The sequence below is a fragment of the Ptychodera flava genome, chromosome 12 (genome assembly GCF_041260155.1).
Source record: "Ptychodera flava strain L36383 chromosome 12, AS_Pfla_20210202, whole genome shotgun sequence".
Taxonomy (NCBI): Eukaryota; Metazoa; Hemichordata; class Enteropneusta; family Ptychoderidae; genus Ptychodera; species Ptychodera flava.
This window is the reverse complement of record NC_091939.1, coordinates 10,703,182-10,731,170: the sequence shown is the minus strand read 5'-3', so window position 1 is coordinate 10,731,170 and position 27,989 is coordinate 10,703,182. Positions and strand designations below refer to the sequence as shown.

The window sequence follows — 27,989 nt, the reverse complement described above, 5'->3', positions numbered from 1 at the left end:
TTACAAAGAGAATATCAACCCCTTTCCATGCAGATACATTTATCTTCTGACATCATAAATATGTTAATAAAATTATCCAGCATTTTATTTGAACTCTTTTTAACAAATTCATTTTGTCCTATGATGCAACAGATTACGAGTTTAATAAATTTTCCACTTTACATTAATTGCTGCATACATGTTTTTCTTCAAAAGTTGTACAAAACAAAATTGACAAATAAAACTGGGATGACTTTCATTCCAGTACAAACTTTCTTCATTTACTTTGTCACTTTTTCAGTAAGATAAAATATAGATATCAAAATTCATGATTATCCTTTGTGGTTTTTCAATGGCAAGTGAGTACTTTCAAATTTGTAGAAATCATTGTGGGCGTCATGAATATTAATTCAAAAGGGTTATGAAGAAGATGAAAATCAGATTTTGCAAAATTATTGCCCAACTGCTACATTCAATGGATTCCAGTAATGATCATGATAGAGGCAGCCTCATATTCAATGTCAGTATAAGTCATTTTGTCAATGTTTCATTGAATATTCCAATCTGTGTTGAACTATCACGCTGTGTTGTTCCACCATATCAGCTGAACATGAGGATTGTGAGTTGGGTCATTCCTTACAGCTAGTCCATAATGACAGCCCGGCGTGGTAGCTGAATATTAACTGTGCACCAGGGTACAGGCTCTGATGGCTGAAGCAAAAGCTGACATATCTTGGCCCCAAAAATATTAGATTTGTTAATACAACTGTTGCACGCATCACTTTGAAGCTTGCACGGTACATATACTACACAGGTAACAAATCTTGCTAAAACACTCAGATCTGAGATAACTGTTGTGAAGTCGCAACAGAAAGTTAGCAGTTATCACAAAGGAACACTGACAGTCACAAGAAAATAATTTTTATCAATATATTCTGATGAATCAGTCACTGATGAAAAAATGCCGATTGATTTCCCACCGCACATATACGTGGTAGTATTGTTGAGTCAAGTTGCGCATTTTTTTATGTATTAAGTACACCGGCGTTTTGATAATCCTAACAATGAATATACAAAAATAAACTATCAGAAATCAAGGAAATTACTCACAACAGTGGCAAAATTGTGCCATGGAAACATGATACACCATTCTGACCGCTATGATATGTTGTAAACAAATGCAGGTACAGGAAGGAAGAGATATTTCCATAACACTCAAACTTGATCATTCTGTTTGGAATTTGAAAAAGATAAAATTCTCAAATCTATATTTACTTGATTACAATGAGATTGAAAAAGGAAATATTATCATGCCACTGTATCAAATATGAAGTTCTTTCTGTACATCGATTATGCTATGCCTATATGTGGTTGTGTGTGTTTAGATTTAGGTATATAACAATCTATAAACCCATTCACCCCCATTATCCTGTGAATAGGTTCAGCTTTGCCATAGAAAACAATGGGATTGGGCAAAACCATAGTGGTGAAAGGGTTCAACTTCACAGCATGTGGAAAATAAGTCTCTATTAACTATGTGTATGAAATTCATTTGGTTTTCAGACTTGACAATCGACATGGCAATCACACAAAATCACCGGGTATATCAGATATAAAAACGAAAACAAGAGGTTGAAAATAACCAATCATATCACCTGATCTTCAGCGGGGAGTTGATGCAATGACAACTAACAGTTAAACTTGATCATATAGAGCTATCAAGTACACTTGATGTAGAAATGAATCCATATAAAGGGCAGAAAAATCTGAAAATCCTCTGTAAAAGTTTTCTCTTTCCATCTACCTACGTACAAAAATATGATGAAAATGTCACATTTCTGCAAGGATTTGACCTAAATGTTCCAAAAAATGCCGATTGATTTCCAGACATACAAAATCCAAAAGTATGAATGCATACTGAACTCTGTCTCTTTCCAAGACATCTTCATCTGAATGTAAATTTTTGAAATAGGTAGTGTTTGATTTCCCTTAAATTAATACATATCTATGATGTTTTGAGAATTTTTATCACACTTCATTACACCACCATTTCTCTGAAAGTCATATTGATTCTGGGAAAGTGGGCTTTCTTTCTCTTTGGCAGTGAGTGATACCAATGCACATTGGTTGGATAGTTCATCATCAGCAGACTCCCATGTTGCAGTTCAACTGTCACTGGAGGCACGTACTGCCTGGCTTTTTTGCCCCGACTTCCCGCATGGCGGAAGACAAAATCTCTCGGCTGCCCTAGCGACAGTGACGCAATTGGTGCGGTTGGTACCAAGTCTTTTTCATCATCTTGGTGTTCCCCCATGTGGTCATTCCCATCTTTGTATCTACAGAAGCAACAAAACCACAGTCATTATAATTATCAGTGGTAATATTGCAATATAAAGCCACAGGGGACTGTTTACCAAATGCATGCATAAAAGTCAAGAAATAAACACACTCTTACATTCATGCAGGTTTTCCAAAATTAATCCAAAAAGAATGAAAAGCAATATGAATCAATGTTTGTAAAAACTGCTGATAATATCATATTGTCCCTTATGATCATGGACAGTGAAGTTAAAATACAAATAACGATGGAGAGAGGCAAACTGAAATATCGCTTTGTACACATGCATTACTAGTACAACAATCAATCACGCCCTTGGTTGAAAGACTATCTCCGGTGAACCGCTGCAAGCCACCACTCTTTATGCGTTCATCTGCTTTTGCCCTGCACCAACTCCAGATGTTCAGGCTATACGTACCATACAATATGGATCCAAAAAGAACATTTATGCTTGCGAAAGAACAGTCAGCAAAATTACATAACACTGAATTTGCTCCGGCATAAAATACACTTCAATTGTTTCATGATATCGGCATTACCATCGCCAGATGAATATTTACTGATAGACAATATTACAAATCACAAATTAAATAATCATTTACATCCTTTAAAATCAAACTTGCATTACTGTAGTTTCCATTATTCCACATAGACTGGTTGATGCATGATAGAATCCAGATCCAGGTTCAAAGTAATAAGTAAAAAGAACTTTAATTAAAACTCAAAAGGTTATTATTTTTTATTCTGAAGAAATGAACTTTTTCGTTCAGATCATCTTACAAATGTTTTAGCCAAAGGACTCCATTTTGAAATGATATTTAAAGTGGTTGCCATGTGTCTATATACATAAGAGTTAAATCATTTAATTTTCCTGTAAGAATTATTTCAATTTCATTTCCTACTAATATACTCATCAATAACTAGATTAGGGTGAGAGAGACGCCTGGCTGAAAAATTTCAGAAAAGAGCATTCAAAATTTCCCTTTGTAATTGCTTGCTTCTTAAGAAGACCTGCATTTCAATGCAGAATTCAGCTGCCAAAACTGACACAGTTATATGAAACTTTGGAAATGATATACGCATTTAGCATCATGATTTTACAATGAGAGAGAAGATCATAGGCGCACGACGAATTTTAAAATCACTTGTCTGTAATTGAATGGGTGAAACTTGCATTTTATAAACAACTGTGCAAACAGAAATCATGCAAACAGCTTTTGAGACATACTGTGAGCAGCGCCCAGAACACGGCTGTGGCCGCTCGGCTATCTTGTACACATTACTCTAAAGGTACGAAACTATTGGGAAAATAATTTAAATAAAATCCGTAAAATAAAACGTTGTTGGCAACCCTGGGGATTCAAACTTCTCTGTGTTGTCGCATGCGTGGTACTAAATCGATCGACTGGGTTCTTGAAACACAAAAACTGCACCGGGCCATGTAATTGCTGGTAAGTCGCTAAATTTTACCTCCGGACAACTCCCGTGACACCGCCATTTTGAAGGCTCCCATATCAGTACGAATAACAATGACGTATTGGTTTAAAAGGAAAGTATGCGCATGCGTCAACTTCAAGCTGCACACTTTGAAAATGGCGCTGGCATGGGACTTGTCCGTAAAAAAACATTGCGCTAATTATCAGCCGTAGATAGGGCCGATGTTGACTTTACAAGTTAGGAAGCCGATCGATCGATTTGTGTAAGTATTCCCTTGATTAAATTGAAGTTTGAATCTCGAGGATGGCCAATAACCGTTAATTTTGTCTAATTTAAAAATTATTCTCCAAATACTTTCGTACCTTTAGAGTAATGTGTACAAGACAGCCGAGCGGCCACAGCCGTGTTTTGGGCGCTGCTCACTGTATGTCTCAAAAGCTGCTTGCATGATTTCCGTTCGTACAGTTATCAATAAAATGCATGTTTCAACATTAAAATTGTAGACAAGTGATTTTAAAATTCGCCGTTTCTATAAAGTTAGTAACGTTAACAGTAGAGCTGAGCGGCCACAGCCGTGCACGGGGCACTGTTCACTGTATGTCGCCCGCACGATTTCCGTTTGCACAGATTTTAATAAAATGCATGTTTCAACATTAAAATTACAGACAAGTGATTTCAAAAGACGTCGTGCGCCTGTGGAGAAGATTAAAATAAAATACTGGAGTCAATGATGAATGAGTTTTCAAATCTGTTCACATCTGTAGAGATGCTACTTAGTAACTAAGTCTTGCTCAGGTAGGTCAATTTTCTATTTTGTGAAACAAAAAAAGAAATAAATTATATGTTGGGAGATTTGTCATACACAGACTCCTCCATTCATTAACTTCAATCCATTTGTTCAAAATGTAAAACACATTTAATTGCACCATGCTAATAAGGAGGGAAACTGGACGCTCACACAGAAATATGAAAAAATATCAGCCCGTCATTTTCCTATAAAATGACGCCGACTACCTTCCTTTGTAGACAGACATACTTGTTCTTTTATAATGACTTTTATCATTGCAGACTGCAATGTAATGCTTTGTCATTATTGACTTGATTAAGATTCATATAAAGAAAATAATGTTTATACATCAGTCAAAGATACATCACACTGTGAGGCTAGGACACCACCTGCTTTGATCATTGACAATTGACCTGCTTTTTGTGAGAAAAATTAAATAGCCCCGGGTAAAATTATTCCTGGCTTCATATTTAATGCAGTATCAATCAATAAAAAGTAAAATGTGATAACTTTTAATGGAGATACATAATACATGATGGTCACGTTACTGAAACTCATATACTGGTTAAAAGGAAAACCACAACATCCCTGCTAGTGTGACACAACATGGTCATTCAGATTTCTCAATACACACAATCTAAAATATTACATTATTGACAGCAGTCTTGCATAGTAACTCAGAAAATCTACACAGAAAAGTCTACCATTCAGTTTTTTTCAAATTAATAGGTTTCACGTTGCTGCTGAAAATGCTGGGTGTAACTATTGCAGGGACAAACAGATTAAGTGGTACTACGGTGAAGGAATGGGGCCTTTTTAACTCAGTCATGGTTTGGCTAAACAGTATTGTTTTCTGTTTCAAAGTTGGACCTATGCTGAGGAAAGCAGGGTGAGCAACGTGAGATAGTTAACTCCTTTTGCTCAGTAGATTTTGCCTCCATCACACTCTCGGCTCATACAGAGTATCACTGAAGCACCACTTTACTTTGTCAATTTGTTTTCTGATTCTTATCTACATGCTGGGATATATCAAAGAAATTTACAGTTTAATCTAAAAGTCATTCTTTATAGCTATGAGAAATATTTTACTTGAGATAAAAGATGTTTCCAATCGAATAACTAAGTGAGTGATGGAAAAAATCATTTTTTTTTCCATATTTCTCAGAATGAGTCACTTCACAAACCATGGATACACTCTTTTGAAGAGGGAGAATTATTGCATGAGAAATTACAGAAGCATTTGTTCAAAGCTATATGCTATGTCTAGATCAGAGGCTCAAATTTTCAGAGGTGAACACAGTAATGCCCTGAATATACAACCATTTTGATCACAGAGACCATCATAGTTGAGCCACAGCTCGGAGAAAGGGTTTTGACCAATGACAAATGAGTGAGAGGGTCAGTGAGTGGATGGGTGGCTGACTGACTGAATAAACAAAGATGACTCTATCAATCAACAAACATTGAAAAAATAGTATTGCGAATGAAATTACTGCTTATAATGGTACCGGTAGTATGCACCTCGAAAGTCAAAGACTCAAACTTTTGCTCAAATTTTCCTCAAGTAATTTTTAACCATTCACATTCAAAATCAAGAATCAATATCGGGGTCACCATGCAAATTATGGTACTAGAGAGACAAATTACCTAAGATTTACCGATATTTGAAATTCAAAATGGCCGCCATCCATGTGTTATCCCTATGGGGAAAAATAAAATTTTAGATTTTCGAAAAACTACGACTGTGAAGACTTTTCTTTCATAAAGAGCTTTTAAATGAACCCCACAAGAAGTAGATCAAAAGAGAATTGATAAAATTTGAAAGCCTGAATTTCTGTTCCCAAGGTGCATTCTACCTTAAGGTAGAATGCACCTCGGTGACAGGTATTCGGACTCTCAAACTTTATAATTCTCTTCTGACATACCACTTGTTGGGGTTTATTTTAAAGCTCTTGGTGTAAGAAAAATTTTCACTGGCTTTAATAGTCTCTCGTAATTTGAAAGTTTACCTTTTTCTCCATAGAGTTTACACAGGGATGGCGACATTTTGAATTTTAAATATCGGTAAATCTTGGGTTATTTGTTTCTCTAGTACCAAAATTTGCACAGTGACCCCCCGATTTTTGTTCCTGATTTTGAAAGACTATGGTTGAAAGATTCCTCACGGAAAGTTTGAGCAAAAGTTTAAGTCTTTCACTTTCGAGGTGCATTAAGGTAGAATGTGCCTCGAAAGTGAGACTTAAACTTTTCCTCAAACTTTCCAAAATGAAACTTTTGTCCACTCTCTTAAAAAAGCTAGAATAAAAATCAGGAGTCACTGTGCAAACTTTGGCACCAAAGAAACAAATTACCTATGATTTCCTGATATTGAAATTCAAAATGGTTGCCATCCCTGAGTTAAACTACTCTATGGAAAAAATAAAATTTGAAAAAAATGAGTCCCAAAAAGCGATAGGCCAGAAGGGAATAGCGCTGATCGCAAATGATGTCACTGTACTCTCTCATTACTATGCATAAATAAATATTTGTCCGCTTTTTCCGCATAAACGACGTAAATAAAACCTGCGAGTGTTAAAATGGCTATTTAGCGTCACACTTATTCGTATGAATTGATGACTGAGACTACAAGCTGCAACAACAGCCGCCCATACAACGACGAAATTTGTCCGAATTTCAGCATATTTGTCCGAAAGTCACGAGCATGCAGCTATATTTAGTAACAAACCCGAAATCGCGATCAACGCTATTGATAAAATCTGAAAGCCCAAATTTCTGTCCCCGAGGCGCGTTCTACCTTAATAGGATATTGTTACAAAACTCAGTATGAAGTGACATCATGCCTGTGTCTTTATATTTTATAGATCAAGGCAAGATGAAGATTTGATGATCTGCATTCTGTGAAAAATTACACAAAGTGCACAGTTGAATGACATTTTATCATAATATGCAAGTTTATATCATTTAATATTGATATTGGTAATTAAAGACATGATACAATGTCAAATTTGTCCTGAAATTTGACACTCTTTTTGAAAAAAATATTTTCTTGATTACAATAATTTTCCCTCTTATACAAAATGATTAAAAAGTAGCCAGGAAACATCATACACACAGAGTAATTTATCAAACAAGTCATCGTTGATGACACAGTCCCCACTTGTTAATGGGTACTTTGATTACATGTCCTAAGAGGATAGAGTCCTCTTCATTAATTGAGACATGCCCAAGTTTTGGCTAAGGACACGAAAAAATTGTAACAAAATGGCTGCCATGCAGCCATATTGGATAATGTCAAGAAACAAATTGACATACATATGTATGACATACGTTAATGTCCTTGTACCAACTTTGAATAAAATCGGTTAAGATATGCCTTAGAGTATTATGGCCCTCGACAGGAAAAAATCGTAATAAAATGGCCGCAAGGCAGCCATATTGGATCGTATCACATAACAAATTGACATGCATATGTATGACATTAGTCAATCTCCTTGTACCAACTTTGAATAAAATCCGTTGAAACATGTCTGAGTTATTGCTCTGTACATGAAAATATCGTAATAAAATGGCTGCCTAGCGGCCATATTGGATCGTATCACATAACAAATTGACGTACATATGTAAGACATAGGTCAATGTCCTTGTACCAACTTTGAATAAAATCGGTTGAGATTTGCCTGAGTTATGCCTCTGCATATGAAAAAATCGTAATAAAATGGCCACACAGCAGCCATATTGGATTGTATCACAAAACAAATTGACATGCATATCTATGACATTGGTCAATGTCCTTGTACCAACTTTGAATAAAATCGGTTAAAACATGTCTGAGTTATGGCGCTGTATATGAAAATATTGTAATAAAATGGCCGCCTGGCGGCCATATTGGATCGTATCACAAAACAAATCGACACGCATATCTATGACATTGGTCAATGTCCTTGTACCAACTTTGAATAAAATCGGTTGAAACATGTCTGAGTTATGGCTCTGTACATGAAAAAATCGTAATAAAATGGCCGCCTGGCGGCCATATTGGATCGTATCACAAAACAAAATGACGTGCATATCTATGACATTGGTCAATGTCCTTGTACCAACTTTGAATAAAATCGGTTGAAACATGTCTGAGTTATGGCTCTGTACATGAAAAAATCGTAATAAAATGGCCGCCTGGCTGCCATATTGGATCGTATCACAAAACAAAATGACATGCATATCTATGACATTGGTCAATGTCCTTGTACCAACTTTGAATAAAATCGGTTGAAACATGTCTGAGTTATGGCTCTGTACATGAAAAAATCGTAATAAAATGGCCGCCTGGCGGCCATATTGGATCGTATCACAAAACAAATCGACGTGCATCTGTATGACATATGAAGTAATCCTTGTACCAAGTTTGAATGAAATCGCTTCTTGCATCTCTGAGATATCTGCGTGAACGGACGGACGGACGGACGGACGCACACACGCACGCACGCACGCACGCACGCACGGACATGACCAAACCTATAAGTCCCCCCGGACGGTGTCCGTGGGGACTAACAAGCAATTATGTCTAAACTTCTGAGTACTGTTATTATTGACTCCTCGAAGTGAAAATTCATGAAATGCTCATAAAGAGAACTTATGCAGGAATATCATCCAAAGATTCTGTTTTGACACCACTATGCGACCGCCACTGTGACTAGAACATATTTGCTGAGAGCAAACTTACCTATTGATCAACACAAAATTAAATTTGTGGCCTGTAAAATGTGAAATTTTATCCCGTATTTCCATTAGCAAGGGAGTCCACGGTTTCGCTGGAATACAGTTATTTGAAAAAGTGTAAGTCAAGCCCTCATCACCGTGGGCAACCTGAATGACAAGGAGAAGGATGAAATGTTAGCAATGGACCCTTTAGAATTATTGATGAAGGAAAGATGTCAGGGTTACAAAGTGTTCAATATTGGAAGTACTACATCATGAAAGTTAAAGCACACTGCTGAAGGAAAAAAATGCCAACATGGAAATTTGATCTTTTTTTTTTCGATGCATATCACTTGCTGTATGTGTTGTTTTTATCAATAGATGGCAGGCTGCTTCACTCAAGTAACACAGCTGGGCTGTGGTGGAATACATGAGAGCTCTCAAGTGTGTTCATGAAACAATCTGCAGTTTGTGAGGCATGCCACATTAGATTATGAGAGAAAGAAATAGAAAACAACAGGGGAGAAAATATTTCGGTTTTTTTTAGCTTTGCAAATTAAAACTGTAGAATGCTTGGATGAATATTTTTATGCATGTACTGTATGCTCTGCCTAATCACAGAAAAACTAATAACTCTTGAACGAGAGACCATTTCACTACCATAGCTTAGCCTACATCCACTGTTATCAATAGTAATGGTGGATTTGTGAGAGTGAACCTCGTGAGGTTAAAAAATTGCACGTCATCATTTTGACCATTCCTTCCCAAAATGTAACGGAACATCCTAAAGAGTATGGTAGAGCAGTGTCAAGGTCAGATAGTAAGAGGGTTTTATTGACTATACTTCCAGTATATCCGATGAGCCCGTCTCTTTGTTGACCCTATTAAAAATATGGCTTCAAACAGTTTTTACCCACACAAGTGCACCGTAAGCAGCTGGGGTGGAGTGAACATCTCTCAAAGGGCAAAACTTTGCAAAGTATTACTGATATATTGCCACAGTCATTTCAAAAGTACCACAGCACTTACATTTGGCTAAATCATTACATCTCAGAGCTAATAATTACACACTCTCTACAATATGGCAGGTGATTAATTATGAAATACTGAGAGGAGCTGGTGCATTAAAGAAACAGCAAAGACCATAGTTTGAGTACATTCCATGCAAACTTCAATCAAGTCATTGCAATCTTACAATCTCACTCACAAAATCAGTGCATTTTATCTCTGAGCGCCAATGTCAATTTTTTTCACTTCTAAAAATATAAACCTCAATCAATTTTTTCAAGTTTTTGCAAAAATTTTGATAAAAAACTGTAGCCGATGATGTTATGTCCATTTGGTTCGAAATTATCAAAAAACTTACAGAAAAATTCATAAAAATTGGTAAATGTTGCACTAAAATTTTGGTGGGAATTTTAGAGCAAAGGGTTAATTAACCCTTTAATATGAAAAGATTATAAACTTTCATATCTGAATTTCTTTTAAATTCTACATGATGTACGATATATTTGGCAAACCTTGAATGGGAAAACTCTTATCCCCAATCTGTTTTTTGAGGGGTGCACGTACACACAGTACAATAAATTACCCACAACTCTCTACGATTTGTATCCTTGAAGGTTACTTTTCTAAAAACTTTTTCATTTCTGCATGTAAGCACTAATGTGCAACATCAGAATAATTTTTAAATAATATCTAGTAAAAGTACGTTTAGATATTTCAGTGAAAGTTTCAGAATAACCGCTAAACAACCAGAAACGTCACATTCTTTAGGTACTACAAATGCCATGCTTTTTGGGCAGCAACTTATGACGAACTGAAGGGGTCATTCTCTGAGAAAACTTAGCATGCTAATTTCTTTTGTCTCTTCCTTTGCAAAAAATCAATATCCTTTTGTTTCATAAAACAGGTGCAACTAGTCTCCCTACTTTCCATCACATTATTCTGTATGGCTGAGGACATAATCTGTGGCAAATTTCACAAAAATGCTATCTCCTCTCTAAATTATGCATAATTTTCCAAATTATTTAAAAGGAGAATTTAGAAGAATGGTGTGCATAAAAAACGTTTTCAAAATTTTGATAAATAGTCTGTGAACTTGTCTACACATGGGAGATATGGTAGACTTCACTTAGGTATCTTCGAGGATACAATGCATAATGAATTCTGGGAAATCTACAGTACTGTTGGGTGGGTGGGGAGAGGGCAAGAGTGTTTTCAATCAGACCTAACCACAGAACACATGGCATTGCATGAGTGCATTCAGTCATGGTCGGGGTAGAGTAATCGTGGTTCGTTAAAGGATTTGGCACATGACAGTGACTGCTGGCGACAGAAGTTTGGACTGTTTGTTTGCACTACACCTGGGACGACAAGTTCAGCAATTACTGATTCAGCAAAAATGTAGCCCAGGGGGCCATGTGATGGTTGCTGTTTTGCCCTGGCCCTAAAGCAACTGTCACATGGCCCCTGGAGCTACACGATGTCAACTTGGATGGCATTGCCACTTCCCAATTACTGTGTAGTACACTTGCTGGTCCCCATTGGCAGCTCGACAACTGTGCAACAAGTATTATTTGATATCGCGACAAAAATAATATCTTACATTCCTAGATTTTCTTACTTTTTATAAAATTCCCGTCCAATGAACTGTGCAACCTCTAATTTTCAAAGTGATTAGCAGAATTATTTTCAACGTTATTTTGCAAAATTTTGTAGGGTAATCACCGTCATGGAGTGACATTTAAAGTTTCAACCCCACCCCAACCCCAACGATGAAATTGTGGGCAGGGGATAATCTAAAAAATGTTATTTCACTGATATAAGAAATTTATGTCAGATTTATGAAAAAAAACCAAACACTGTCTAGACTTTAACTTAAACTTTGAAAAAACCATGGTTTATGTGATTGTGAGAAGCAACAACATCCATTCATACTTTCACTATACCTCACACCTGGGACTAGATTACATGTGACCTGTCATGCCAGGTATAATAGTCCCAGTTCACACCACAAGCGCCAGTGGCCTTATATATCCACATGCTCTGTACCTGCTGTCTCGGTATGTTGTGCCATTTCCCGAATATTTGTACTTGCGCTAGCCTTCCCGTATTATATTCAAGTTCACGTTCACATCTTTTGTACAAATCGTCTGCTTCCTTCTTCGAAAACAACTGAATATAGTCACAGTCAAGGTTTATCCCAGACAGTTTCTTCGAACTCGGCTGCGTCGGTGAATCGTTTGGTTCGTCTGACGTCGAATCGTCCTGCGCTTCATTGCTGCTGTTGTTGTCAGTTTTCAGTCTCCTCGTTTTAATCTGTCTTGATTCCTCGGCGTCAGCCTCAGCAGCTTGTCTGGACCGTGGCGTTTTGATAACGAATTTGTCCATCCTTGAGAAAGGCTTCGGAGTGTGTCAATTCGTTTCCAGTTACATTCGTAACATTCGTCGAAGCATTTCAGCAGCTGTGTTGTACGGGCTGATATGATGATCGAGGCTGACTCGACTGCGGATTCGTAGAAAAACTAAAGAGGGCGCTATACTAAGTATTTCACAATTCACCAAAAATGCAATCCCCTGATCGAAAATTATTACAATTACATGATACTAAAGTCATCGGGGATGATAGCACAAATAAACTAGCTTGAAAAATGGAAAATAGTTGCGAAAATTAGAGGAGGTACAAATAAACATATACAAGAGATAATATTAAGACAATATGCAACACTATTCATTTCTATTCATCAGATCAAACGTGCAAAATGAGGACAGTAATGATCCAAGACTTATAGAACTGTTGTCTAACGAAGAGTGGTGTCAGAACTAATTCTCTATACAGGGTATTGGTTGATACGAAATGGCATGAAGTCAAAGGTCAAATTGGCCAAACTGGTCAACTTGGTCAACAACGCCAATTTTAAAATGTTATCAATTGAAGGAATTTAAAATGGTGACAATGCAACATCAGATATTTACTTTGTCACTTCGTATGTGAAATACACAATTTGAAATATAGGATATTCAGTTACTCTTGATTGGATTACTTTGTCACTTCGTATGTGAAATACACAATTTGAAATATAGGATATTCAGTTACTCTTGATTGGATAAAGGGAATACCCTTCTTTGCTATGTAATGCAATTAAACTTTGGATTCTATTCGCCTTCATGGATGAACATGTTGTACTTTAGCTATACAGTGAAAAGTCAATGACAATGAACAAATTTGACAACTCTGTTGCCATACTTTCAAGTCTTGTGAGACTGGAAGGTGAAGGACAGGCCTAGTGAAAGCATTCCTATAATAATATTATTTCATTGCATTATTTTTTCATCTTTCACCGGAAAGGTTGGTCTATTAAACCATGACTACTATTTCAGAGCAGTCCTTTGTACTTTCCTTTGCTTTTAATACAGCATATTTTTAGTTTATATGTAGATTTGACTTTCCATGTTAATTTTTGTACAAATTCAAAGCAATCTCCTTGGAGCTGGTTGGCGCATGTACATCCGTAGGAAACTCAGTTGATCTGGTAATTTTTCGCTGATAAAATTACGGAACATTAATTGGTTGTTCACAGCATTTTGTTGTCCTTGCAAAATCTTGTGAGGGACCTGGGATTTGGTTTCCTGTAAAGGTGTACAGAATGCAGTAACATGGCGGTATGGAGTACAGTACTGAATACAACCCTCCTTAGTACAAACAAAGGAGCAGGATAGGGAAGCATCCAGCTCATGCGTCAAGCTTTCAAGGTAAGAAAATCATGAGCTGTTGACATCAATGGAAACTCAGCAATGTAATTATTGTCGTTTATGTTTGCTGCCATTTGCTAATACAACTAAAAAACACAACTTTGCCGTAGCTCTTGTTTTGTATCATGTTTTCGCAACCAATACATGTACAGAAAAAAGTATAAAATTCTGCAAATAATTGTATTCAATACCTAATTGGTACTTGCAGCTAGGCAAGACAAATTATTATGGCATTCTATTTCTTTCCCTTCAGCATGGTTGCCTTACATGTACAATTATTACTGTGCTAAAACAACATGCAACCTTGCTCCCTACAACATTTATCAACCTCCTACTGAAGACGTCCAAGACAGAACATACATATAGTGGAAGAATGACAAATGGCCAGTCTTTTTTTTTTTCAAAATCTTTTATTGTATCGTTACATGTACATCTGAAATAAAATTATATATCTACACACAGAAATAAACAACAGCCATTATGCACGCATAAAATATTGTTTGGGTAAAACAAATTACGGATGCAAGACTATCTGTAAACTGAACCAACTGTGAAAATAGTGATCTTTCTCGGTCATCTGGTAGCTTCTACAACCACCCCACAGACGGTATTCATTGATACATCAAGGATTTATGGTAGAGATGCAGAAAACTGGACTCGGACTTCCTTTAAAAAAAAACAGGTTTTCCAAGGGGTTCCTTTCATAGTTCATAACAAAAGGACCCCCTAGGACCATGTTATTTGTAAAGTTTTTTCAGTGCCAGACCAGAGTTCTTCAAAGTGCCACTGTGGCATTTATGTTGATATTTGCCATTTTGCCTCAACATAATACAGAGGACAAATAGGGGCAGATGGGACGAGCTTCATAACGCAAATTACTGAGCCATTGACGTGGAAAAGTGGCAAAACTTGTGTACAGCCTGCTAACCTCGCTTCCCTATTCCAGTTTTCATTGCGGAGAGCTGTGACGCTAAATTTACACTACCCAATTCCTGCAGGTCTGCAAAGATTTCACAAATGAAAGATTTGATCTCATTCAGTGAGCATCAGTTTTACAGGAATAAGCATCGATGCAGTATAGAGTAAAAATTCACAATTTCAACACTTTCAAAACCTGAATTTAATTTCGATTTGTTCATGATTAAGATTTAAAAGTTCATAACTTCCCTTTGTAACTTGACCTTGAATATTTTTTAGAGTCATACATAATTTCCATGATCTATCAAGCACTGAAACCACTTCAACTCTGCAGTGATATACACAATTTACCTTATTATACTATCATACAAACCTGAGTTTAAAGTTTCAGTTAATTTATGGAAACTAGCTGCAATATTGATAAGAAATAATATGCAAAATTTGCTGTTGCATGATTGGACAATTTTGAAATGTCGGTAAAACCAATTATGAGCATGATTTCAAACTTGGTGACCAATAATAAAACAAAAGGGTCACAGGAACTTTATTTTGCTCATTGTTCAGAGAAAGATCTTCTACAAAGTGGCACAAATAAAGTTCTCATTACAAGATGAAAAAAGACCATCAATTGAAAACTGGAAGTCGGAATCTTACCACATATTTGATGAATTGTGGGATTGACATGCAAATTATGAATTAGCATTTATGAGATATGCAAAAACTAAATCCTTAAATCCTCTTTGGCATTGGAATCCCTCTATGCATCACAAGAACCAGGCATTATTATTGGTATTATAAAATTGTAAAGAATTTGTGCATTCCAAGCAAAAGCTGCCGAGTAACTCTTGAGAATTTTCTTGAAGGTCAAGGCATTTCCATTTTGTACTCTTTCTGATGGTCTAAATTTCATTGGCACATTAAAGAGTGAAATCATAGCAAACATAACAATGGGCTGTGCTTTTCATGTTTTTAAACCCTAAAAGATTTCACAGTGCCACTATATGTATGATCAAATCACACTAGGACCCTTCATTACTGTCATATCAATACAACAGCGGCATTTGTTCAGTTTGACGTGGTACAAGTGCAATGTGGTGAAGTTTAAAAAGCCATGTCTTTGCTGTGGTAGTTCAGGGAAATACAAGTACATTCCTGGCCTGGTTTTGAAAACTTTCACCTGGGAATTTCAAATCAGTGTCCGCAGACACTTGCATTGCACAGAGACTTGGCACACCTCTTGACGGCCTCTTTCAAAATTCCAACTTGTACACAAGGCTATTTGCAGTGCACTCCACATGTACCTGTCTGAAAATGTCTGCTTTATTTGGATCAGCATCAGGAAATTAGGTGCAGCTTACTGCTGCATAAGCCTAGTGTAAGGTAACAACAATCAGAGGTCAAACTAATGTGCCATGGGACGTGCATCAAGATATTTCAAGATTTGCCTTCCATTTCATTTCACAGAGATACTTAGACGACCAAATGGCAAATATCAACAAAACGTTGGAAAACAATTCTATAAAAACAATTATTTTTGCTTGTGACTATGTTGTCTATCCTACAGTATTTGTTCACAGTATGTGTGCACTTATCAGCAAACACTTTTGTATTACAGAAAACCCTGCTGCTATTATGGTTGTCTACGGAGAGGAAAAATAGGTAACTTTGAGAACTTTTCAAGCACCCACTATTAACTTTTCAAGCACCCACTATTCAGCTAACTGCAGAGTTGAGATTTTTCATAAAATAAGGTCTAGAAATCTTACAAAAGTGGCTTGGCTTGGTTTCACAACAGCAAATTTGTCACAACCTGTACTATTTCACAAGTGAGCATCAATAAAGTTCTTTTTTTCTTCCAGCGAGCTGCCGTTGAAATCTTTCCAGACCACAGGGAAGCTGTGAACAGAGCGACTGCATAAAAAGCAGAATTTTCAACAACTTTTACACAAAAATTAGAAAATAAAGTTGTCAGAATGCAAACTGATCAGATATCTTGTTGCTTGTCTGTGGAGAAAATAAGTTGTGAACTAAACATACACTTTTAATGATGAACATTGAAAAAAAATCTACGTACAACCACCATAGAAAGTTAACAGAGTAATAAATTCTGGACAAAGATAGCACCGTGCTGAAATTCAAGGGCAAGCATACACATGACTGTTCTGGGAAGCAATGCAGGAGATAGTGACAGAGTAGGTTAGAAGGGTTTTACCAAATAGTTGTGCATCAAGATGCAGCCAAACTAAAGCAAAAAAACCATCAGAGCACATCTTTTTTTTTTTCTTAAAAGCAATTTGACATGTCATTGGTATATCCCAAGAAAAATAACATTTGAATTTTCCTCCGGATAATTCCAACATTGCCACAAATGCTCAACCCTTTGGGTGCTGTAATTGTTCCCACCAAAATCTTAGTTCAACATTTTACCAACCTTTTTTGATATTTTTCCCCCGTAATGTCTTTGATAATTTTGGACCAAATGGTCATAACTTTTCATTGGCTACAGTTTTAGATCAAAATTTTGGGAAAAATCCTGATAAAATTGTCTGGATCCGAGGAAAATATTGTGGGTGTCACATTTCATTGAGGCAACAAAAATTGAATTTTTGGCACTCAAAAGGTTAACATTACATTACAGCCACATAATGTGGCTATCGTTCGTACATTAAATTAGAAGGGCTCACTGACATCTTGAAACACTTTCTTGCTGTGTCATTCAGCTCTTATAGCATATCACTTTTACACATCCTGGTTTGCGGAGATGAACAAAGAAGACAAGCAGCCTAAGATGGAGGGAATGATTTTCTAAACTAGCTAAAGCAAAAAAAAAAAAATATCCTACACTATTACTAGACAACGATCACCATCCAATTAATATTTGCACTTCTTGAAATATTAGACATGATATAACTGGTAATCGTTCAACATTTCATGAGAGTGTGTGCAGTCTATACACTGAGTATCATGTGACCATGGGAGCCGTTGAAAAACTTGGTAAGTATGAAACAGCGACTTCTGCAACATGCCAGAACTTGGACATGTTGTCCAGATCACGGTAGCACACAGCCTCTCCCCCCTCCTAAACATTAACAACACTTATATTTCCGTTTTTTAAAAGCATACACCGCCATGTTTTCCCTATTACACACACACCTTACAAAAATTTTCCCTACAGTCCAATAATGTGCCGCTAAAATGGATTTTTTTTTTTAACAACACAAAATGAAGCGTTGGAAGTCCACAGTAAAAAGGACTAAAATGACGATGCAAAATATAAACTTGAATTGTAAATAATGTTGTCAAATACGATCCAAGCTACACAAAAACAGATAAAATGCGTTAAAATTTCTTTTTTACCATTTTCTTTTTGTCCTTGTCTGTTCATAAATCTAAGCATAAAACATTCTGCACTTCAAGCTAGTGCTATTGCAAAGATATACTTCATCATCTTGTTCCTTTGAGAAATTTAAAAACCCATGATAAAAACGTTTTGATAGCTTCAAGTCTGGTCTAGTTATCTTTGTTTAGGTACACTGAGCTTTTTGTCCAGGATTGTACGTATGTTCTTGTGACAGGCCGAGGATTATCCTGTACTCTCAGAAACTCCCAGACAAACACACAAAACCTGCCAAGGCAAGTCAATAATGCTTGGAGATGACATCTGTCCTACGCTCATCAAGTCTGTCTGGTAAAATGATCTATTTCAGTTGTGCTCTTGATGCAACGAGTCGTCTACGGTGCCTCCTCTCAGCTCACCCTATTTTTATTTCTCTCCATCTCATAGTTTATGCCAACACAGCAGGAGTGTCACAAGCTGTGTTCCGAACAGACGAGACCATTTTTCTCAGAGAGGGAGGGAAGGTATTAAAATGCAAAGACCAGTGTCATCCAATGGCGCAGTCAAAATCTTGCTACAACTTCTGTCCGTTTCTGTTCACAAAAGAAATCAGGACTGATGGGTGGCAAGAGTATTCCTAAAAACAGGCGCACACACTCAAGACAAAGTCTGGCCTGGTAGAGTCAACTGGTTTAACTTAGCTCCTAGTACTGGGTTGTCGGGGTCCAAAATCCAGAAATCAAACCAGGTGACTCTTCTGCTGTCATACATCCATGTACTTTGGCGTCACATTCTTCAAGAATGGTTCGTGCCACATTCGCCGCAAGTCCCCCTGAAAACAGAAAATGGCACATTGGTTCATTGGCACTTAGTTCATATCTACCGGACACTGTAATTCTTCACTGGGAGAAATTACAGATTTGATCGAGGTGAGAAACAAATCAATGACCTGTGCATACCAGCAAACCACAAACATTCCTTTCAACAGTCGATGACATTTCTGTGGCTGGTCAAAGGCCAGCAAAAATGAAGATTATGTATTTGACAGTGCTATCAATGATGTGAAATGAATTATTACAGTGTACCACTGATTGCATCTAGTCATACTTGGAAACAAGTTTTATTGAAACTATTCTGCTTAATGTGGCAACACTCGTCAAAAGTCTATACCAGCTGGCCATTAGGGGGACATTGCAACCTCCCAAGCATTTCCCTTCTTTTGTTTTATATAAAACACCAATCACATCAGCAAATAAGTGGATCCTGGAATTCTAGTGGACAACAGTATATGAATAGAAGTGTGTATTTCCTTGTGTATTTTTATCCGCATGTCTTTGTTTGCACTTTGGTGACGTGACCTCTTGGGCATCCAATTCCTATAGAACACTGTAGTAGTCAAAGTGTGGCATTCCATTACGGAGTAGGTCCATTGAGATATTGAAATTTAAGTCAGCAAACCAAGATCAACTTTCTGTCTCAGAAAAGGAAACAACAAATACTAGAAAGGGGGATCTGCTGCTTGAGGGCGCTCCTTGGGATAGCAAACAGCGCCCTCACGGGACAGATCTTTTGGTCAACAAAGACTGTCGCCCATACTCCACTGGTACTCCCCTCCCTCTCATTGCCTAAATATGTGACAGAGACGTCAAGGATTTCGGGGTTTTTCGGTTCAAAAGCATGCATAATAAATACCTTGAGATATGCCATGAGTACTAGAGGTAACAGTGTAAATGGTACAAGATACAACAATGCTGGTTGGGCAGCTTTGTACACCTCCGATGAGATAGTAGCCGTTAACAAACCTGCCAAAAAAATGAGAAAAACACGATTAAATCAATACAGGAACATTGCTGGGGTGCATGGAAAGCTATCTAGTAAATGATGAAAAATAAAACTTTCCTTTGAAAGGTTGGTTACATCCCCTCACCATAGCATGGCTTCTCTTCCTGGGGTTGTCAATGGACATGTACTCAGAGACTTTTTCCTACAGATTTCTTAACTTGGTATGGCTTCAACGCCACCGTTGATTTTACATCCTGAGAAATTACTGTCTTTTTCAAAGTGGAAAGTAATCGGCAATCCATAATTTACTGGTTCAAATGGAAAAATACACTTTTGACCACATCAACATGGCAATATTATCCAAGGGGTTAGCAAGGTCATGAATGGAGTCCTCTCCTCGTCCAATATTCAAAAATACCACTACAGTTCACCCCTCTAATCAAATGGTTTGGCCCTTGGACAGCCTGACTACGCTGGGCTTACCTAAGAAATATCCAATGAGAGAACAATGGAAGTAAGTGACTCTCTGGGTAAAACTATTCGGATTCGAGGGTGGGTAGTTGGCCGAATCATCCCTGTTTGTAGACTGCCTCTTGTAGTTGTCGTAGCGCATGACAAAACACAACAGCAGGCCTGGCATTACAATGTCGCCCAATCCAAGCATGGAGAAGTGACCTGTCTCGTGCATGCTGAAATATGCAAGAATGGAAGAAAACGTCACCAACCATGGTTCTTTTGTACTGTTTCGTTGACATCATGAAGCATTTACATGGTATGATTATTTTTATTTTACAGTTTTATCAAATCAGTCAAGTTTGATTTGAAGTAACACTGATAAACATTGTACCTCCCTCCGAGAGAATTTGACTTAGATTGATATAGTTCTATCATTGCGACGCAAACATAATATCAGCCTGAAATTTTTACAGGAACTTCAGAAAATGACTGTTCAATACCAACAGAAATGCACCTTTTCAATAAAAGGGCGTGAAAAACCATAATATTCACGATATTAACGGCTCTTAACATGCCAGCAGCCTAAAAAACTAATACAAAACGGACCAACTTTGTCAAAACTTCTTTCAGCAAAAGCCAGTTTCATGCAAACTGTTCAATATTTAGAAACAAAATTACTAAGTTATAATTTATGAATTCAAAGTTATGGTAAAATCAATATCTTATTGTCTCCCCAAATTTAAGTGCACAAAACAGAGATATTTATAACATTGTTCTATTCATATTTTATAGCTTCGGGGAGTTTTACAGTTGCTAATGACACATTTAACCCTTTCACCACAATGGTTTGCCCCAAAACCCATTGTTATCAATGGTGATTGTGGACCTGTTTACAAGGAATTGGGGTGAGCAGGTAAACACCCATGCAACTCTGCAGTCTTCAAGTCCTGGAGTGTGGATGATGGCTTGTGTAAGATCACCGATCATTTCAGTGGATTTCAATGTTCATTTACACAGAGGAAGTCATTTGGACAAGATGTGTCAGAAGGTGCCATACACCTCCGCCTGCACTCAAGTACAATGTACACAACGCCCACTTCAATTATTTTGACAAAAGACGACACAAACATGCAGACATCACAGTTGATGAGGAAGTGACACTGAGAGACTATACTTATCCTAATTACCATGGTAACCTACCTTGGGAAAACCAGTTTTCCTGGCAAAGATAATTGCGGTGCTTCTCTGGCTATACCTGGAATATTTAGTTTCCTAGCAACTATGCCGACCTGGACAAGAGATGGACAAGAGTAGGGATGCTCAGTTTTAATTTATCAGAAAATAAAAATATTATATTTCACCAAAACCTGGGCAAAATATCAAAACAGAGTTATTGGTCGCACAAAAAATATGTTGGAGTAATTAAAAATTATTTGTGAATGATACAGCATACATGACAATAGAAGATAGTTAAAAAATGCTTTTGAAAAGATTAAATCCAGTGCTTTTGAAGATAGTTAAAAAATGCTTTTGAAAAGTTAAAAAATGCTTTTGAAAAGATTAAATCCAGTGCTTTTGAAGATAGTTAAAAAATGCTTTTGAAAAGTTAAAAAATGCTTTTGAAAAGATTAAATCCAGTGCTTTTGAAGATAGTTAAAAATGCTTTTGAAAAGATTAAATCCAGTGCTTTTGAAGATAGTTAAAAATGCTTTTGAAAAGATGAAATCCCATGCTTGAGGCACACAATACATTTTTTATACAAAGTGTACTAATAACATGTACTGTTTACGCATCCAGGACAAGTACTTGGCCCTTCCAAAACTGAATTTTCTGCAAAAACTAAGCTTGTAACCATATTTAAGTATACATTTTCTGCAAAGCCTAGATATTGGCAAATGTTACTTGTATTTTATGATCAGTTTACATAAGGATCATATGACAGTAAATTTGAATAACCTCTCCAATATAGTTTTCTTTCTTCCTCTGTACGATCATTGCAGTGTTTCAGGTTGAAATTTGCGTGATTAAAAACTGTTGAATTAGTCTTACAAAGTGAGTCTGCGATTTTTGTCTTAGGCTTTAGATCGTTTTCGATAACATTATTCCGGCTGGTGATTGATCATGGTCACACAAAAAGACTAGGGCAAATAAAAGAAAATCGAGACACGCTTTTATGCAGTTAATCTTTTGTGTCAATTTCAACTGGAAACGGCAGGAGGAGGAACAGAATTTATTTTGAGGTTATTCAAATTAATTGCCACATGATCCTTACCTGCACCATGATTACAAGATACAAATCACAGCATTTGCCAATATCTAGGCTTTCAGAAAATATATAATGGGGTTATGACAATTCATTGCTTGGAAAGGCCAAATACTTGTCTCACACCCATAAGATATAAGATTATTTTGATGTCTGTGGGCTTGGGGCTTGATTGAAATAGTAATAAAATGATAAATGGTGTAGATTCATGAACCTTGGATTGTGCACCACATAATTGCATTCACAAATTCTTTCAGCTTGTAAACCTGACTGTAAGAGTGTTTTTTCCAATTTTTATCCCGAGCAGTCTGATTAGCTCTTTTGAAAATTGCACAATAAACACCAGGATGCTGGGTTCAAGACTAGATTAACTCTACAGAGCCTTTCCTTTGTCGGTTCAAAAGATTGCAACTTCTCTTTTATGGAAGAAATTGTTTCTTTACATGACATTATGCTTCATGAGGCTCACACTTAGGTCATAATTTTGCCGATATTTTTAAAAAGATTTTGAGAAAATCCTTTTTTATGACTAAAAGAGTGCAAACAAACCGCTAGTGCTATCAACTGATTTTTCTAAGGGGAACACATCGATAGGGCAGTGAAATTTAGAGCAATAGACTAGTAACCTGTAAAGTATCTTCTCTGATTTTAGCGTATACAACCCAAAATAAAAACTCATCTGCTTGATGCAGAACATATCATCATTGCTTGTGAATAAAGAGTAGGAACGTAAACCAACTGGTAAAAATTCATTTATAATTATCAAAAGGGAATATTGATGTTGCTCAGATTGTCCCATGTACATTACACTAATCTCAACTTTTACCAGATTTAAATTGTTACCACCTACCGGATTGTCAGCCGGTCTCGTTGCCACCTTTACCATGACGTTTGCATTGAATATATACGTGGAGAAGAACACCCAAAATACATCGTATATTAGCAAGCCGGTCAGAAGCAAGGTGGAAATTTTTAAGCTTGGCAGACGTACGAAGGCTATCATTGTCACACACAGGCCCATGGCTAGAGCTGAAAACGAAAAACGTAAAATTACAGGACTAGACTGAAAAATCCTGTTTCCATTTTCTACCACTGTGCTACCAGCAAAAAGTGTATCTAAATGATTATGGAAGCAATAGTAATTTGAGTATGACATGCTTTGTAAATTGTGTATGCCAAACCAGACAGATGCTGCAATGGTACACAATGTGGGTGGAAAGCGCCCTCTCAGTTGACTTATTCAAAAGCATTTCTCTTGTACACCTTTTTGCTTCTAATTATCCATGGTACTAGGGGGTCACATCACATGATGTCACACAGTTATCTCTTTGTGTTGACAATGAATGATTCTTTAGTAAAGGCAATGAGTGTATTACTGGCGTAAATATTACGACAGAACATGAAAAATAATAGCTCCAGGGCCTTCTCTCCTTCATAATAAATAACTAATTCATGTCAGAACTTTCTACAGACTGCAAATTCCAGTAGCTACACATATATTATGACATGTTACTCTAAAATTTTAATGAGCCTGCTGTATTAAATATGCAGAAAGAGGATTGATGGTCAATAATGGAACGGATGGAGTAAAGATGGACCTTTTGGGTCATACTAATATATCTCATAATACTGTGTTTATCAAATATTTACAAAACATAAATTATGACTGTCGGAAGGATACAAATTATAAATTTCTTGAGATTTCATTGTAGAAAACAATGTTTGAATTTGTCTGCCAAGAAGCAGGCAGACATCTTTTCTTACAACAGTTGAACCATTAGTATTTGAAGGCCTTCAAAAAAAAGGAGAGATATTGTAGACTGTGTAATATGACCAGCTTACTCACCATCCATGAGAAGCCAATGACCCGTCATAATCCAAACTAATACTAGACCCAACGACAGGCTGAACGACATCAGTTCAGCTGGAGTAAACCTGCCACAAAATCCAAACGATATCCTGAAAAATAACCAAAAAACAAATATTAAGCAAACAAATGTTTATTTTATCATGATAAAAAGGTAGTAAAATTGTTCAACTGTAAAATGTAAATTTCAAATTACTATCTGTAGGAAGGACCTGCAACGGGTACGACAGGTCAAAGGTTACAGGTCAAAGGATAAATGTTCAGGTCATGTTTCTTTGCAAAGACATGTATATCAATGAGTGACATACTAAACAGCTTCTAACTGTACAATTCACAATTTTCTATGAATTCCATGACAAGCTGCCTGAAAATATTGTTGATGATATGTGCAAGCAGCTCGGGATTGACGATTACGAGAATGAAAGAAATCCTTTCCGTTCAAATTATGATGATGGAAAAACACTGAGGTGGTATAGCAGTGCCATTGGCATCAATATCGCTGGGGCAATAAATCATACAGGGCCAATAAATCATACCAAGGCAATAAATCATATATTACAAGTTGGTACACAAAATGGTACAGGTCAGCGTTGGCTTTCAGCAACAGAACTCCTCTACCAAAACAATTCCTCTGCTTAGTCAAAGATATAATGATCATTCTTGAAACTCATTTTCTTCATTTCAATGCCAAATATATAGCAAAATGCTGATGTCATCAATGAATATACGATGATTTCCATGATGAAAATTATAATGACTACTGCCATTGCTACATACAGAGATGAAACTTATTTATGACTTTTCAACAAAAGCGGTTTATGGGCTTCATAGGTAAGAACGACTGGTGCCCTGCGCCTGTAACCTGTAACATGCAGAGATGGTGCCTGGTGTTGCTAAGGGCAACAAAGAGCTTATGCAAATGAAGTTGTCCCTGATCTTTTATTCATTCTGTAAGATCACATGACAAATTTCATAGTCACTAAAAATGTCACTGTTGTTTTATGTTACAATGTATACCTGAAATATACCATCACACATCACATTTTCTGCTCATGCAGAAATCCTGACTTTATGCTTTTTCCTTAAAATGCTTCAGGCCTGTCTTTCAGAAAACACACCCAGTTCGTCCCTTAAAATAGGAGTCAAGGCCTCAAAGAGATCATCAAATGTTACTGGTAAGGACCAAACAGAGTTCCATACGAAAACAAATTTGAATAGAAAATCAACGCAGACATTGACCTCATGAATACCCTCAAATTCAAAACACTGCGTCTCAATTGTACCTGTCCACAGATATACCTTGATAAACATATTTAATAAGTCACCCTGACAGCATCGCCATTCACACTGTACACTTTGGTCACAGAATCTCTTTATAATTATGTTATTTATGGTGAAGATTATCAAATCATGTGCAAGCCATATTCATGTTGTTTGCACTCACTTTCAAATCAAATTATGTACAAGAAGAGTTTTATTTTTTAAATCTGGTGCAAATACTTCTGTATATTTTATTTAGGAGAAACATGCAAGGATTCATTGTCATCTCCGAACAGAGTCACCCACATAAACTCAAATCAGTTGAAGGATATTGAGGTTGTTGATAGCAACGTCAAAGTTGTCATATCTCAGTCAGGAGATGAACGAACGATGACAGGTCATAGGTCACAGAGCATCGTAGTATATTCTGGGTACCCTGTTTCACTAACAACCACATGTTACATGTAATTACACTTCATTCAATTTTTCCCCAGAGTGCTTTAATTACGCTACTGGAGACGACTAGGTCAACTGCGTTTTCTCAACACCTTCCATACATTTTATCTAGAATCGGTAACTGTCCAAATTATGCAATTACAGAGTCTATCACCAACTGCTTGACACAGATTAAGGTAGTATGCACCGTAAAAATTGAAAGTTTACACTTTTGCTAAAACTTTCCTCAAGGGACCCCCAACCATAATCTTTCAAAATCAAGAATAAAACTCAAGAACCATATTACCTTCTTTACCAACATTTTAAATTCAAAATGGCCGCCACAGCTGCGTTAACTTAACAGGCAAAGATAACAGTTTTGAAGTTCACAAAAATAAGACGGTAAAAAGTTTACTTACTCCAAGAGCTTCAAACTGAGCTTACACAAGCAGTAGAAAAGTACTGGCAATATCTGAGTCAAAATATCAGTGGTGCATTCTACGTTAAAAGTGAATGATGTATAGATGCAGAGCTAGATTAACACCACTTACTTTGTTCCCGTGCCGCAAGATCTCAGTAAATACTGACACATCGGTAATAGTAAAAATGCAAAGGCTACAGTTGCTAAAACTGAAAACAAAAAGAAACAAGATGATTTGTAGAAAGACAAGCAATATACAGTCTACAAAGAGCAATGACATTTTCTTTTGCACAAATTCTTCTGGTTGCTGAAATATCTTATTCATGGATGTAATGGAATGACTTTCACGTTTAGTGAAAACACACTTGCATTCAAAATATGAGCTCTGACTGAAAACACAATTTCTAATTTTCTAACGGTGATAAATCGACTCTATATGCTGTCGAGAGACTTATATATTGACATTCGGAAGAGGGAACAACGAAATATACTGCTTTGCATCAGCCTTTGTGATACAATATTCACATTTCACACTGCATTTTTCACAGGCAAAATCAATATAATGGGTGACAACAATCTAGAAAGGGCACCTAATTTATGATGTTCTGGTTATATAATAAAAATTTTTCTGGAAATTCATTCATATTTATTTGAGTACCACTGTGACAGTTTTCTTAATTCTCATGGATAACTCCATTTTACAACTCTGAGGGCCTGGAATATAAAACTAGCGCTAAAAAAATTACATATTTACATCTACTTCTTGGTAATCAATAATACCTCTACACACTGTTCGGTGATTTCTTCTTCAATGTACACTGTGACACTTAGTTTCACTTTCAAGCATGTTCATCAGACCAAAAACTTGTGATTATTAAAAATTGCAATTTAATCTCTTTTGCATCAATAACATAAATGGAAGATTCAATTATATTACAGGGGTAGGTTTTATATCGGTTTTGACAAATTGATTAACTGAACACAAATTTCACATTGAAAACAAAGAATTAAATCCCACTGTCAATGTCAACAACCACTACCGGTAATGTGAAAACCAGGGATTGAAGACTGCCCCTTACAATTCAATTTTAACCATATTTGTTTCAGAGTCTCATCTGTAGATCATAGGATTCACTGCAAACACTAGACTTGTACATGTCTGTCTTGGTAATATTGCCAATTTTTTGACAGGGGCACAAATTACATGCTCAGTAATTACTTAGATTTCACCTTTGCCATTTTTGCACAATTTTTGTACT

At 36.6% G+C, this 27,989-nt stretch overlaps 2 protein-coding genes across 3 annotated transcripts in view; both read right to left on the bottom strand.

Moving 5' to 3' along the window:
* Positions 1-59: 59 nt before the first annotated feature.
* On the bottom strand, positions 60-12,765 carry LOC139144968 (DNA oxidative demethylase ALKBH2-like). The gene is made up of 3 exons (XM_070715826.1): positions 12,291-12,765; positions 9,262-9,404; positions 60-2,315 (listed from the first exon to the last, which is right to left on the bottom strand). Exons 1-3 carry the CDS (start codon positions 12,627-12,629, stop codon positions 2,018-2,020), a joined length of 780 nt encoding a protein of 259 aa, XP_070571927.1. The 5' UTR covers positions 12,630-12,765; the 3' UTR covers positions 60-2,017.
* A 1,616-nt stretch (positions 12,766-14,381) lies between these two features.
* The window catches only part of LOC139144967 (signal peptide peptidase-like 3), a 57,806-nt gene continuing 44,198 nt past the window's right edge, over positions 14,382-27,989 (bottom strand). For both annotated transcript variants that reach the window (XM_070715825.1, XM_070715824.1), the window contains exons 5-11: positions 26,861-26,939; positions 24,594-24,706; positions 23,598-23,776; positions 21,685-21,773; positions 20,512-20,717; positions 19,939-20,048; positions 14,382-19,078 (exon numbers count right to left, since the gene is read on the bottom strand). In XM_070715825.1, the coding sequence (XP_070571926.1) occupies positions 19,010-19,078; positions 19,939-20,048; positions 20,512-20,717; positions 21,685-21,773; positions 23,598-23,776; positions 24,594-24,706; positions 26,861-26,939 (845 nt within the window). In that variant the 3' untranslated portion in view covers positions 14,382-19,009. The remainder of the gene's footprint in view (positions 19,079-19,938; positions 20,049-20,511; positions 20,718-21,684; positions 21,774-23,597; positions 23,777-24,593; positions 24,707-26,860; positions 26,940-27,989) is intronic.

Bases quoted from the DNA above. Each gene is read 5' to 3' on its own strand.
- LOC139144968 (XM_070715826.1), bottom strand. From the start codon at position 12,629: ATGGACAAATTCGTTATCAAAACGCCACGGTCCAGACAAGCTGCTGAG. The intron at 9,405-12,290 runs GTACAGAGCATG...CTTGTCATTCAG, and splicing joins ACAACATACCGAGACAGCAG to GTTGCCCACGGTGATGAGGG. The intron at 2,316-9,261 runs GTAAGTTTGCTC...TTGCTTCTGTAG, and splicing joins AATTTTGTGTTGATCAATAG to ATACAAAGATGGGAATGACC.